Source organism: Eubalaena glacialis, chromosome 12, assembly GCF_028564815.1.
Source record: "Eubalaena glacialis isolate mEubGla1 chromosome 12, mEubGla1.1.hap2.+ XY, whole genome shotgun sequence".
In the NCBI taxonomy this organism is placed as follows: domain Eukaryota; kingdom Metazoa; phylum Chordata; class Mammalia; order Artiodactyla; family Balaenidae; genus Eubalaena; species Eubalaena glacialis.
The window spans coordinates 21,738,750-21,752,972 of record NC_083727.1 but is presented as its reverse complement, the minus strand read 5'-3'; the positions used below and the strand labels follow the sequence as shown (position 1 = coordinate 21,752,972).

At 39.2% G+C, this 14,223-nt stretch overlaps 2 protein-coding genes across 5 annotated transcripts in view; one reads left to right on the top strand and one right to left on the bottom strand.

Annotated features, from left to right (window-relative positions):
* Positions 1 to 12,767, bottom strand: part of ADAT2 (adenosine deaminase tRNA specific 2) — a 57,846-nt gene extending 45,079 nt beyond the window's left edge. For both annotated transcript variants that reach the window (XR_009702897.1, XM_061207255.1), the window contains exons 1-2: positions 12,626 to 12,767; positions 492 to 596 (exon numbers count right to left, since the gene is read on the bottom strand). Coding sequence is in view for 1 of the 2 variants with exons in the window: in XM_061207255.1 (XP_061063238.1) it covers positions 492 to 596; positions 12,626 to 12,721 (201 nt within the window). In the remaining variant the exon portion in view is untranslated. The remainder of the gene's footprint in view (positions 1 to 491; positions 597 to 12,625) is intronic.
* Positions 12,768 to 12,885: 118 nt separating this feature from the next.
* PEX3 (peroxisomal biogenesis factor 3) overlaps positions 12,886 to 14,223 on the top strand; it is a 34,266-nt gene continuing 32,928 nt past the window's right edge. For 2 of the 3 annotated variants that reach the window (XM_061207058.1, XM_061207060.1), the window contains exon 1: positions 12,886 to 13,186. In XM_061207058.1, the coding sequence (XP_061063041.1) occupies positions 13,114 to 13,186 (73 nt within the window). In that variant the 5' untranslated portion in view covers positions 12,886 to 13,113. The remainder of the gene's footprint in view (positions 13,187 to 14,223) is intronic. The other variant, XM_061207059.1, reaches the window with a different exon arrangement.

Genomic DNA, 14,223 nt, shown 5'->3' with positions numbered 1-14,223 from the left:
GATACCATGTTCAGGAAGTGTTGCCTTAATTCATGAACTTCTCAACCTAACCACAATAAATTAAAGTCACACAAGCTTTTAAAGTGTACCTGTAGTTAGAGACAGCAGGTGGTGGAGACTGTATTTCACTGAATTATCTGATTTAGGAATAGCTTCCTTTATACAATCTTTTTATACCTCCATAGCTATCAACTGAGGGTGACTTTTTAATTTTCCAGGAGGAATGCATTATTTAAAGGTACTAATGGATACGATATGAATTAAATTGATGTGTTTTATAAAGTAGAATTTTCATTAAAAAAATCAACATGTATCACTTTTATCATCATAAAAAAATGGGCATTCAAAAAAAGAGATGTTTAGGGAAACCATCCTTCCATTGATACTCACGGGACTCTACACAGACCCATCTTCTAGTCAACTACGATAAATTCATTCCACACCTACCATCACTTCCATATGTCTGCAATTATACTATTCAACTCACATACATTTTTGGTTTGATTAACTTCATTTCTTCCCTTCCCTACAACTTCATTGTTGTAGACCAAAAGGCAGCCAACAGGAACCTCAATATTTTCTAGGGCTTCTTTGGCCTGAAAGACAAAATGGAAAATCTAAGAGGTAATGTTCAAAACGTGAAAAGATGGTAGGAGAGAAAAGATGCAGCCTGAGCAGTACACACATGTACAAACACCAGAACAAAGAAATGCAGGTCAGCTTTCCCTTTTCTCAAACATACTTTAGTATTTAGTGCCTTTGTTCTCTGTCGTATCCATATTAAGGAGACTCAGGAACAAATCCCCTTCATGGGTCCTGAGCCCCCTGACTTTTTTCTTCCCATTGGAAGCAGAAGTAATCAAAAGACTGCTATTGACTCTTTTTTTTTAATTGCCAGGGTCTATGCACCTTTTCTGAGATAGTGTATATATCTGCAAAGAGGTAGAAGAATAAGTAACATTTATAAATCTTTTGTTAAAATTCTTTCCTTGTTGAAATTCTACTTGTTTTTTTGTTTCTTTAAAAATTAAAGAAAATATCCTCTAGAGTTTCAACAGCATAAAGGTGACCAGACTGGATATCTCCCTGTGCCCACAATTTCTGCTCTAAGTGAGACAATAAAAGTTTAGGAGCACTCTATACAAAGAAATAGCATAACCACTTTGGAAAACATTTTGGAAGTTTCTTTAAGAAGTAAACCTACATATAGCCTGTGAACATATAGCCTATTCTACTCCTAAGTATTTATTTAAGAGAAGGGAATATATGTCCACCAAAAAACCTTGTAAAAGAATGTTCGTAACAGCTTGATTCATAATAGCCAAACTCTGGAAATAGCACAGGTGTCCATCAACAAAAGAATGAATAAACAAACTGTGGCATGTTCACACAATGGAATACTATTCAGCAATAAAAAGAAACAAACTACTGATACACACAACAACATGGATGAATCTCAGACATGCTAAGGTAAAAGAAGTCAAACACAAATCATGTGAAGTACTAGAACAGACTAAACTAAACTACGATGAAAGAAATTGCAACGGTGGTTGCTTTATGAAAGGGGATGTGTAGATTGGAAAGGGACACAAGGAAATTTTCTATGGTGGTGAAAACTTTATCTTGATAAGGATGTGGCTTACACAGATGTCTGCATCACTCAAAACTGAATGAACAATACATTTAAGACCTATGCATCTCACTGTATGTGAAGTACACCTCAACTGAAAAACACAAATGAGAAAAATAAGTTTAGGCATAGTCCCATCACCACCCCAGAAATGGCAAACCAATTATTATATTTGCAAAGTCTCCCCTCTCTCAGAGGCTGCCCATTTTTCTTCTAGTGCTATGGCTGAGGGAACCCCAGCAGCTCCGGGACCCAGGACAGCTAAGGAATACTTCTTCAGGCAGAGAGCAAAAACAAGCAGGTTACCTCTGGGATGCCCTGATACCACAGGTGAGAGAGAACCTTAAACGGGTGCAACCCTTGGACTAGTATACAATCACTGCCACCTCACTACAGTTAAAAAAACCCAAATACAGCTGTTTCTAGAAAGGCACAGCAGTTCCTACTTTGGCAGGTCGGAAGACCCTTTGGAAGACAAGACTCCCATTTAAGCGGAGGTATTTTCACACACCATAGGGCATATGAAGTGCCAGGTTGAAGACTTAGTGGAAAACAGTGTGTTCTATCTCCTGCACTAGCCTCTTGCTCCCAGCTACACTATGTATAGTAGCAATAACGTCCTATCATAATGCCAGCATGGGTTCCTTAGCTGCTTCAAGCGTGCTCAACTGACACTTATCATTTGGCCAAAAGCGCTGAAAGGAGAGGCACATGGTGGGAGCATATTGTACTTCTCTCCCATCTGGAGTGGTGGGATAGAGCTGGGGCACGGAGAGGTGTAAACAGACAGTATCTGAAACAATAAGACCGCATTCTTCAGAATTGTGTCATGAACTACCCACAGGCTAGTGCTGTCCCAGTTCTGTAAAAACAGTTAAAGCATACCCAGTTTATGCAAAGTTTGAAAGACTGAAGAGTTCCAAGGTTTGGTGGCTACATACAAATAAATATACAAATGTACCACAGGCTACTATAGAAAGGAAAGCCAGGAGGAGGACTGACAGCTGGGGAGGGTGGAGACTAAGTACTGGTGCAGTTAAGGCAATCATCGCACAAAGAATGAAATTTAAAGTAAGCTTAAAACACTATTCTGACTTAACTACGCCAGTTTTTGAACTTTATATAAATGGACTCACGGCGTATATATTTTGTTTCTAGCTGCTTTTGTTTCACATATGTTTTTGAGTTGCATCCATGTTCATTCCTGTAACTGTTGTTCACTTTCATTGCCCTATAATATTACTTTGTATGCATATACCACAGTTTATTTATACAATCTGTTGATAGATGTTTGGGTTGTTTCCACTTCTTGATTATTACTAATAATGCCGTATGAACATGTTTATACCTGTCTCTTCAGGTACTATTAATTTCTGTTGAGTATATACCTAACAGTAAATTTACTGGGTTAGAGGCTATGTGTGTGTTTGCCTTTAGTACAATAGATACTGCCAGCTTCCCAAAGTGGTTGTAATAATTTACATTCCCATGAACAGTGTGTGAGAGTTCCCGTTGCTCTACATCTTCACTGACAACTGGAATTGTTAATATTATTTATTTTGGATATTCTGATGGATATGAGGTAGTGTTTGTGGTTTTAATTTTCATTTCCCTGGTGAGTTAAGAGGTTTACCATTTTTTCGTAAGCTTATTGACATTTGGATATCTCCTGTGAAGTTCCTGTTCAAATATTTTGATCAGTTTTGCTTTGTGTTGTTTCTCTTCACAAAAATAAAAAATTAATTGAAGGAAAATAAAATAAAATAAGCTTAGGATGACACATAACCTGGGGTACACAAGAGAGACAAATCATTTTTTCATCCATCAAGTATTTGTTGAGGATCTTGAGACAGGAAAGTTCCCCTGGGTTATTCAGGTGGCCCTAAATGCAATCATAAGTGTCCTTATGAGAGAGGCAGAGAGAAATTTGACACATAAAGTATAAAGCACTGTGATGATGGAAGCAGAGACAAGAGAGTTGAAGATGCTATGCTATTGACTTTGAAGATGGCGGAAGGAGCCATGAACCAAGCAAGGAATGTGGCTCTAGAAGCCGGAAAAGGCAAGGAGACATAGTCTCCTCTAGAGCCTCCAGAGGGCGCACAGCCCCACTGACAATTGGTTTCGGCGCAGTGAAACTCAGTGTGGACCCTGGGCCTCCAGAACCATAAGAGAATAAACTTGTGTTGTTTTAAGCTATCAAGTGCAGTAATTTGTTACAGCACCCATAGGAAACTAATACACCCTGTTAAGAGGAAGAAAAGATAAGCTAAAACTGGAAGAAAATATTTACAAACCACATATTCAACAAAAGTCTAGATCTGGACTATGTAAAGAATGCTCAAAATTCAACAGTTAAAAAAAACTGTTAGAAAATGGGCAACAGATATTTAAAGACATTTTATCAAAGAGGGCGTACAGATGGCAAATAAGCACATGAAAAGATGGTCACAATATCAGCCATTAGGGAATGCAAATTAAAACCACAATGAGATTATCACTACACACTTACCAGAATGGCTAAAATAAAAAGTATCAACGCCAAATACCAGCAAGGCAGAGAAACAGGATCACTCATATATTGCCAGTAGGAATGTAAAATGGTACAGCCACCCTGGGAGACTGTTCAGTAGTTCCTTAAAAAGCTAAACATGCACTTAACATATGACCCAACAATTGCACTCCTGGGCATTTATTTACCCAGGGAAATGAAACCTTATGTTCATACAATACACAATTTTGTATACAGACATGAATGTTCATAGGAGTTTTATTCATAATAGCCAAAAACTGGAAATGACCCAAATGTCCTTCAAAGGGTGACTGGTTAGACAAAGTGTGCTACATCTATCCATGGAAAACTACACAGCAATAAAAAGGAATCAACTATTAATTGACTCAAAACTTGGATGGATCTCAAGGAAATTATGTTGAATGAAAAAAAAAAAATCCCCAAAGGTGACATATTCATGTATAAAACATTCTTGAATGACAAAACTACAGGTATGGAGAACAGATTAATGACTGCCGGGGTTTAGGGTTTGGGAGGGATGGTGGCTATAAAGAGGTAGCATGAGGAAGCCTTGTGGTGATGGAGCAGTTCTGGTGGTGATTACACAAAACTAAACAGGTGACAAAACTGCATAGAACTACACATACACACAGACACACGCACGTACACAAACAGTTTAAGGTTAGCACATAAAGGTGATGAAATCTGAACAAGCCCTGCAGACTGGGTCAATGCCACTTTCCTGGCTCTAATATTTTACTAGAGTTACGGAAGATGTTACCATTGGAGGGAACTGCCTGAAGGGTATGTGGGCCTTCTCTGTATACTCTGTGTATTCATTCCTATGAATCTGTAATTATTTCAAATTGAAACATCAAAAAAAATAAAGGTGGAATAAACAGAGAAGGCTCTTACAATGGCGATTAAGAAGAGGTGCCTACTGAGGTAGGAGGAAAACCAGGAGTGTCTGGTGTTATGGAAAATCCAAGGAAAAAACTAGGCCAAGAAAGAAGGGTCAACTTGGGTGGAATGGAGGGAATGAAACCAGTGACCTGAAGAGTGACTTATCTATAAGTTACATTTCTAGTTTCTATTACAACAGACTGTTATGTCTACATCTCAAGTGTTCTGATTCTGAGCTTGCAAATAATAAGAGCTTAGAGCTCACTGAAAAACTTACCTTGATCCAGGACTATTTTAAGCACTGTATTAATTCATTTAGTTTATAACCCTATGAGACCAGTTCCATGAGCTTCCCCATTTTACAGATGAGGAGACTGAGCCATGGGAAGGTTATGGAATTAGCCCCTGTAAGAGGCTAGGACTAGAGCCCAGGCAATCTGGCTCCATCCACTCACTTGTTCGACAATTCTTTGTGGAGCACCTACCAGATGTCAGGTTCCTGGGCTCTCTGCCACAGCTCTGTCTCTAATTTCTACTGTAGTCACCGCTGATCAGCTACTTTATCAGTGTTTGGGTTCTTAGTAGGTCTAGTTCAAGGGACAAAAGGAGAGGGGACATTTAGCAAGAGAGTGAGGCATAGAAAGTTTAAAGATTAAAAAAAAAAAACTGCAAGAGTAAACAAATGGGGAGCCATGTGACAAGGATTTTCTGTAAAACTATCTCCTGAAGAATTCTATGTGAGGCTATGTGGCCATCTCAAACGTGCAGAAGAGAATCCAAGAGTAAGAGGAAAGGGAGTAAGTGGCAGGGGAGAGGGTGAACCCAAGCTGCCCAGTAGGGTTCCTTCCAAGTCCTGACTTGTTCACCTGGAAGACAGCCGGGGCCACGCTGCAGGGCCTGGCAACCCCTCCACCAGGGTCTCCAGGTGACGGGGCTTGTGCCTTTCATTCTTTCCTTTGGATTTTCTCTTTTTCCCTTCCAGCAAATTATCTCCTTTTAACTCTATATCCCAACCCTGAATATTATCTTCCTACTTCCTTAGAGTAACGTGTTTTTTTTGTGAAACGCCTTCCTTTGCTGTCCAAATTAGAGAAAATATGAGTGAAGGGAGTATTTTAAAAAGGCAAATAATGTTGTTGACGAGGAACAGCCTAGCCTGCCAAGCTCACAGTGAGGGGGTGAGCAGCTGGAATGGCGAGTTAGGGAGGAGGTGGTGAGAATAACCCAAAAGCCCCATGGAAGTGAGTTTAGAGTGAAATGCTTTTCAATAAAAAAAAATATATATGGCTGTGTTTATATGTATATAAAATACATGTGTATATATGCATATATCAAACAAATATTTGCTTTGCTGTCACATTCAAAACAGATTTAATTAAGCTGAAAAGAATTTTCAACTCATCCCATCTCGTACTTTCCAATACTCCCACCAACTCTTCTGTCAAGTCTGATCACTTCTTCATGAATGCACAAGAACTCAGGCAAGATGGGTCTGAAGTGTGTGCAGGTAGGTTTTTAGCTCTCTCACCTTTTTTGACAGGAGCCAAGGCTCAGTTACTATTTAAAATGGCAACTTGGTCTTTCATAAATTAATAAATTATCAGCTTTCAAAACTGAAGAATGAAATCTCTCTTCTTCCTGGCCCAATTACTGATCTCTACTCCAAATGTCTTTAATGTCATTTCTATTGCCCTTTAAATGTCATTTCCTTCACTCTAGTCAGAGCCCGCAGGTTACAGACAATGACAGCTCTAGGATGGAAGAGATTTTGGAGTTTCTCTAAAGCCATCGCTCCCAGAAACTACTCTCTAGTGATGCAGTGGTAAAAGGAGGAGAGATGGGGACAGACTGCAGGGTGCACAGACTCTTGGTGAGTCCCCAGGTATACCGCCTACAAAAGAAAAAAAAAAAAAATCAGGGGAAAAGACAATTTAGCCAGGACAACTCTTAGGGAGAAAATAATAACGTTCAAAAGGTCAAACTACGCTACAGCTGTTACTGTTAATGACTCTCGGAAGCTCTCTTTTCCCTCTACGACATTAAATTCCTCAACCTGGCACCGAGAGCCTCCCAACTACCACCCATGCTCCCCACCAGCCGACTAAGCCAGCCTAACTTTTCATTATCCTACTAGGTCCTTGGTTCTTAAACTTTCCAGAGCCCCTCTGAGAATCTGATGAACATTATGGACTCTCAAACGTGAAAAAGGCACATGCACATGACATTTTTATACATAGCGTCAGGGTTTATATATCCCCCTAAAACCTGGGCTCCTGTTAGGAAGCCCTATTCTGAACAAACAGCTGGATCACCTCCTAACCTAAGACCAAGTCCTCCATTTCTTTGGACTTGACGGTTCCTCTGCTTGATCCTTGACCTTTCTCTCCTTTTCCACCCACCTACATCCCATTTTCCCTTTTTAAAGTTAAGAAAGCATCCTATAATTTAATTCAACTGACTTGCTCAGGACTTTGTCGCCTATTATCTGAAAGTACTTTATATCTGTCTCTTATTTTGGACCCTGAACTTGTTACCATTAACTTTTTCATTTGTGAGTGGCTTAATTTCATCAATTAAACAGTATGCTCCTGGGAGGCAAGCACTAGATCCAAGCACTAGCAAACCTGTTTTGCTCACCTTTGCAGGCCTAGCACGCATCACAAGGCCTAACACGTAGGAAACACTAAATCACACCACATTTGTTACAACGCATGTGTCTCTGATTGATTTCTTTTTGAATTTTCCTCAGACCTAGCACAATATTATAGTAATACTAGGCGCCCAGAAAATGCAACAACAATAATATGCAATTGATTTATTCTAGAAAACTTGCAACTTTTCTCCCTCTCTCTATCTCTGACTCTCTGATAATACACACACACACACACACACTCACTCACGCTTTCTTTCTTCCTAAGTATGTTCAAGGCAAAAAACTTGGGGGTAAAAAAATCCACACATCAAAAAATAAAAACCACTCAATCCCAACACTCTGAAATATGATCTCTGTTATTATTCTGTGACAGAAAGTTTTCAGGTTTTTTTCTATGCCTGCATATACATATTCGTAGTTTTCTAAAAAGTCAAATAGATTTATACTATATAAACAGTTCAACAGTCTGCCTTTTTCATTTAGAAATATATTCCAAACATTTCCCTATGTTGAGTAATATTTTTTCAGCACATGATTTTTTTAAGCTTACATGGTGCTCCTCTACGTGAATATTTATGATTCATTTAACTGGTCCCCTATTGTTTAACTAGAACATGTGGCTATTTTTCAAATTCCTCACTATTATAAACAAGTGAAGAACTTTATATCTCCATCATTTCCTCATGAATTATTCCTAGAAATAGCTATAAAATACAAAGGGTTCCTACAATGTGATTTTTAAAAATAAAACTAATAATAAAATTGGGCAAAAGAGGATATACCTAGGCAATTCACAGAGAAAAAAAAATCTGAGTGTCTAATTAGGATGCTCTATACACTGTAGTCAGTGGGATGAAAGTGAATAGGCAGAGAGGTCCAGCAGGGTGCACTGGAGAGCAGTGAGCAACCAAACACAGCACGGTACAGGCAGGGTGGGGGTGAAGACAGGTGGCTGGGCTCAAATCACAGCTCTCTCCTTACCAGCTCCCCAACTTTGGGAAGTTTACTTAACTCTAAACCTCAGTGTCCCCATCTGAAGATGAGGACAGTAATAATACACACCTGATAGGGTAGGGCTACTATGGGGCTTATACATTATGGCCTATATGAAACACTATCCACGGCACTGTGTCTGGAATGTAAAAGTGCAACACTGTTATTCTTTTATTTGATTCTAAGCCTACACCCTTAGAATTATATGCTCTGATGATTAAAACAATAACCTTTATTATACACTTAGCTCTCCAAAAGAAAACTGTCATGAAAAATAGTGATTTTACAAACAACAATAAAGTGTAGAGAACTTTATTGAAAGTTTGATAAATTTATCAAAGAACAACAAAAAAAAGTAACACAGATATTATAATACTTCTCACCTATAACACTGCCAAATATTAAAGAGTGATAATTTCAGGGCTAGTGGGAACAGGGGTAGGACAGAACATTCTCATACACTGGGGATGGAATGGTGACCATTTCAGACCAGTGCTATCCAACAGAGCTTTCTGTAGTAATGGAAATATCCTTTGATCTGCGCTGTCCAATATGGTAGCCACTGGCCATGTGTGGCTACTGAGTACTTGAAATGCAGCTAATGTGACTGAGGAACTGAATATTTAATTTTATTTCATCTTAATCAATTTAAACTTAAATAGCCACATGTGCTAGTGGCTACTACATTGGGCAGCATAATTCTAGAAGGCAATCTTAAAATGTCTAGATGGTTTTAAAATACATACATCCTTTGTCCCACTTTTGGTAATCTATTCCATAGCAATAAAAGTATTATGGAATGGGGGTGAGAGGAAAACAAACCAAAATAAGAAATATTTACGCCTAGAAACAGATATTCACAATCATAAAGAGAATACGTAATTTCATTTATTTAAACATATATATGTCAAAAAATAAATTTGAAAAAACCTAGCACAGAGATTTAATATAAGAAAAAAGTATATATATCTGTTTACACATGGACAGAGAGATATGTGGAAGCATGTTCCTAAAATTTTTATAACATTACCTCTGATGGTAGGATTTTTAGGTAATTATTACTTAATTTGTTAAATCTTTTTATAGTTTGAATTTCTTATGACTATGAATTATTTATATAATCAGAAAAAGAAAACATTAAAGTATTTTCATTTGGGAAAAAAAATACTATAAAGGCATTACTGGATCAAAGGATAAACTAGTTTTAAGGCTTTTTTATATATACATAGCAAAGTTGCCCTCTAGAAAGGATGCCCCAATTTCAGTAACCAACTAGCCAGCTCCTCACACACACACCCTTACCAACAGCAAGCATTATAATTTTTTCACCTTTGCCGATTTAACAGGTGAAAAATTGTAACTCTTTTTAACTTGAATTTATTACTAGTGAAACTGCACATTTGTTCACTTGCTAGTTATTTGTATTTCTTTTAGAATAGCATGTTCATATCCTTCGACTTTTTCAAAATTAGGGTGTACGTCTTTTCTTATTAGTTTGTAAAAGTTCTTTATATATTAAGGTTATCAAACCTGTCCTTTTATTTACATTGCAAATATTTTCCCTGTCATTTGCTTTGTTACTTTGTATCTTATCTTTTTAATATGGAGAAGTTTTCAATACTTATATAACTAAAACCTATTCATTTTCCTTTTATGTTTTCTGCCTTTGGTCATATACTTTAAAGAATCCATCTCCATTCCAATTCCTCCAGGCCTTTGCCCAACAAATGCTAACATCAGAGACAAACATTCGAGTTACCTGAACTGGTCATATAAATATGTGTACTCTGTACAAGTGCTGTGGGGATGCTAGTATCCTCCCTATTACATGTATACTGGTCATTTCACTTTCAAGTTCCTCAGAACACATTAATCAGAGATTAACTTGCTGCCTCCAGATTTGGTACTAGCTGTGCTTCTGGTCTAATCTTAAATTCTTCTCAGAAGTACATAGTACACTTTCAATTACTTCAACAATTCTTTGAAATAATTTAAGATTTGAAGTTTCTTTAGTGGGGAGGGAATGGTTGGACAAAGCCCAAGGTTTATGACAAGCCCTTGTTTCCCTTTCTCAAGTCCTGGAAGAAACATACACTATTGGCCAAAACCAAAAAAATAAGTGCAAACTAAGGACCTCCTTGACCCTGTGTAGATAAACTAGGTAATCACACACCTTGGTGTTTATAATCTAATTAAAAGACAAAAATGTCAAGGCCAGAGAGGGCTTAGAAATTACTTGGAGTTCAACCACCCCATTTTATAGAGTAGGAAGCAATACCTTAGGGGGATAAAGTGACTTAACCAAGGTCATACCAAAAGGTAGTAAAAAGACTCAAATGTTTAGTCCAGAAGTCTAGAGAATAGTACAAAGATATGAAAGGATGGAAAGAAAACATATTTCTGATACACAAAATGGAAAAGCTCAATGATTGATTAAACTTAGCTGTTTATGGAACCACTATTGAGTCCTCTATGACAGCAACTCTCAAAATTTCATCTACACAAGCTCCACATAAATACTCTGAGGAGAGCTCCTGAAGCAAATGAAAATAAACGGAAGAGACCACGAATTCCCAGTATTCCGGCATTCCCTGGCCTCCAGGTCTCTCGCCCATGGAAAGATATAAACGCAGCTTAATCTGAGATATTTTAGCCTTCATGTGCATTTATTATCATCCTCACTACTTATTAAGATGCTGCCCAGGGACTTCCCTGGCCGTGCAGTGGTTAAGACTCTGCGCTCCCACTGCAGTGGGCACGGGTTTGATCGCTGGTGGGGGAACTAAGATCCCACACGCCGCGCAGCGCGGCCAGAAAAAAAAAAAAAAAAAAAAAGACGCTGCCAGGCATGTGATATTATTGAAATGATTTGGGGTAAGGAGAGTGAGATTTTTGATATCACATGAAAACTCCTTGTCTCCAACTTGGAGAATTTAGTAACATAAAAGGAGTTCAGGACAAACAACTCCATATTACAAATTACAAATTAATTATTTAAAGGCACATGTGAACATTAAAGTATTAGACAGAAAATTATGCATCCTAAGTTTAATGGGGGAAATAAATTTTGAAGTGGGCTTAAAGAGTGGGTCATGAAATCAAATCAGGGGTGATGACCAGCATTTTTTTTTTTTTTCCAAAATGCAATGAAAGAGAAATACCAGGAAAACTGTACATAGGAATATTAAGTACTGTTCTGTAAAACTTTTGTTTCAATTTTATCTATGTGTGTGTTTACTGGAATGTAATACAAAACAGATTTTTTTTTTACTGTGAGTCACTTTCAAAAGAGTATGAGAAACAAGTTTAAAAGAACATATGCATATATGTGTGTGTGCATGATTTATATACATATACATATATGCCAAATACACTTTTATCCCTATTAAAGAGTTCGCTGGGACACGTAAGTATGGTTAAAGCTTGGATTATACACAAATCTTATTAGAGCCCTCCTTAATCAGGAGTCCTGAAGGGAGCGAGGGAAGTGAAAGGATGGATGGATGGATGAGAATCTGGCTGTTCAGGGACTTGTTTTTATCCTGCTCTCTACCGGAAACATCCTCAGCTTCCTTCCTTCTACTAGATAGATTCAAGAGGTCATAAATACAAAATAATGTGACTTCGAGGATTTGCGAATGTCCACCGGAAACAAGGGGACGCAGCACGCCCGTGCCAGCAGCCCCCGAATAGGGACGTTTGGCGCATACTTCAAATAATTTCTGTATTTCCTCTCTTCCTTTCCTCAGAACCACTGTGAGAATGGGCTAAAGAACATTTCAGGACAGTAAAGCCAGCTGTTTACCCAGAGAAGGCGAGCGCCATCGAGATTACTAAGACCAGAAAGCACCCCCGGGGACGTTTACTCAAATGCTTGGGTCAGGATAAGCCGGAGAAAATTCCCACCCTATACATCCACGTCCCGACCCCTCACCATTTGCATCGCCTGTTCCATCCACTTTTCGGTCTCCTCCGCCAACACAGAGCACGCGCCGCCGGTAGTCTGCGTGGACCCTACCTTCGCCTCCATACTGCACCGGGGCAGCCTCGCTCGGCGGCAGAGGCCGCGGCGGAGGAGGAGCGCTGATAACGGAACGCGGCGGGGCGGGCTGTCGTTTCCGGGGGAATCGAACTGTGAGGCACTCGGGAGCGAATTCTAGACGGACCTCGGCGCCCCAGGCTAGTGATCGGCGGCGGCGGCGCGCCGGCAGCAACAGAAAGCGCAGCTGCTCAGCTACAGTCCACGCCCCCTTCCCGCTCCGGTGACAGTCTCTGCGGAAAGTCGCGTTCGTGATTTTTGGATAGCACCGAGTGGGACGACGGCGGTCCAGCCGGGTCGTCCGTGCCAGGCGACGAAGAAACGTTTCCCTGGTGAACCATTCCTCCTTCCCTTTAGGCAGCCCGCATCCCCAGGGCCTGAAGATGCTGAGATCTACGTGGAATTTTCTGAAACGTCACAAAAAGAAATGCATCTTCCTGGGTACGGTCCTCGGAGGTGGGTGACAGCGTTCTTGGAAAGGGGCATAGGGAGGAGGGGGTGGGAGAGAGATGTCTGTCTTCTAAAATAGAGGTGGAGGGATCATGGCCCAGGATTCGTTCAACCGTGGGACGGGGAACCGGGTGACAAACCTCCAGGGTTCTTTACATCTCTGCAGTTGTGAAATTTGTGCCCTTTACCCTGACACTGCCGCTTACTCTTTTTCTCGCCTTTTACTCACCCATCTTGGGAGAACCCACCACAATTTTTGTTTGTTTGTTTCTGTTTCAAGGCACCGTTCTCTTAAAGACATATTTTTTTTACTTCTCTTCTATTGTTTTACTGTGAGGTTCTTCGTTTCTGTTTGGTACTCCCAGTACTTTGGCATTCACCGTTCGCAGAAGTTTCATAATATTCGAGGGAAGTTAACTAAAGCCTGCACTTCGAGTTCTTGTTTAAAGTTAATTTGAATTTTTGAAAACAGCACAATTGTACTGAAGGACTGGAAGGTATATGCTAGACAAAGAAACACAAATCAATATTTTAGCTCTGTTTCTGCTGTTTTAGAATACAAACTATGTAGTAAATTATGCAGTAAGAAAGTGCTTTCGGGATGTTGTGCAGTCTTCTCAGGATCTTCAAGATTGGGATGAATTCCCACCTAGCTCACATAACTGAGTTGCACAGGCTGAGAGGAGATTTAGAAACAGATTAAATAGCAATCTTGAGAGCCTTTTTCCTCATAAGATAATCATGCAAGTATCTAAAGGAGAGAATAAAAGGTCTTGTGTGATACCGGAGAAGGAAATGTAGGACTGTTAAGAGGGAATTTTTAGCATTTGAGTTTTTTGAGAAGTATTATCACTGACTACATGCTTTGGTTACAGAAATAGTTAAAAACAAGAGCAGAAGTTTCCCAAAGAATTTGGTTGTTTTTCTCTTACTATTGATTATATTCTATTGCCCCGAAACAATTTGAAATTAGCAATACTCTTAGCATCAATAATTCAGCTCTGTTGATTCTTGAAAATTTGAAACAGGCTTCTTGTTAATGA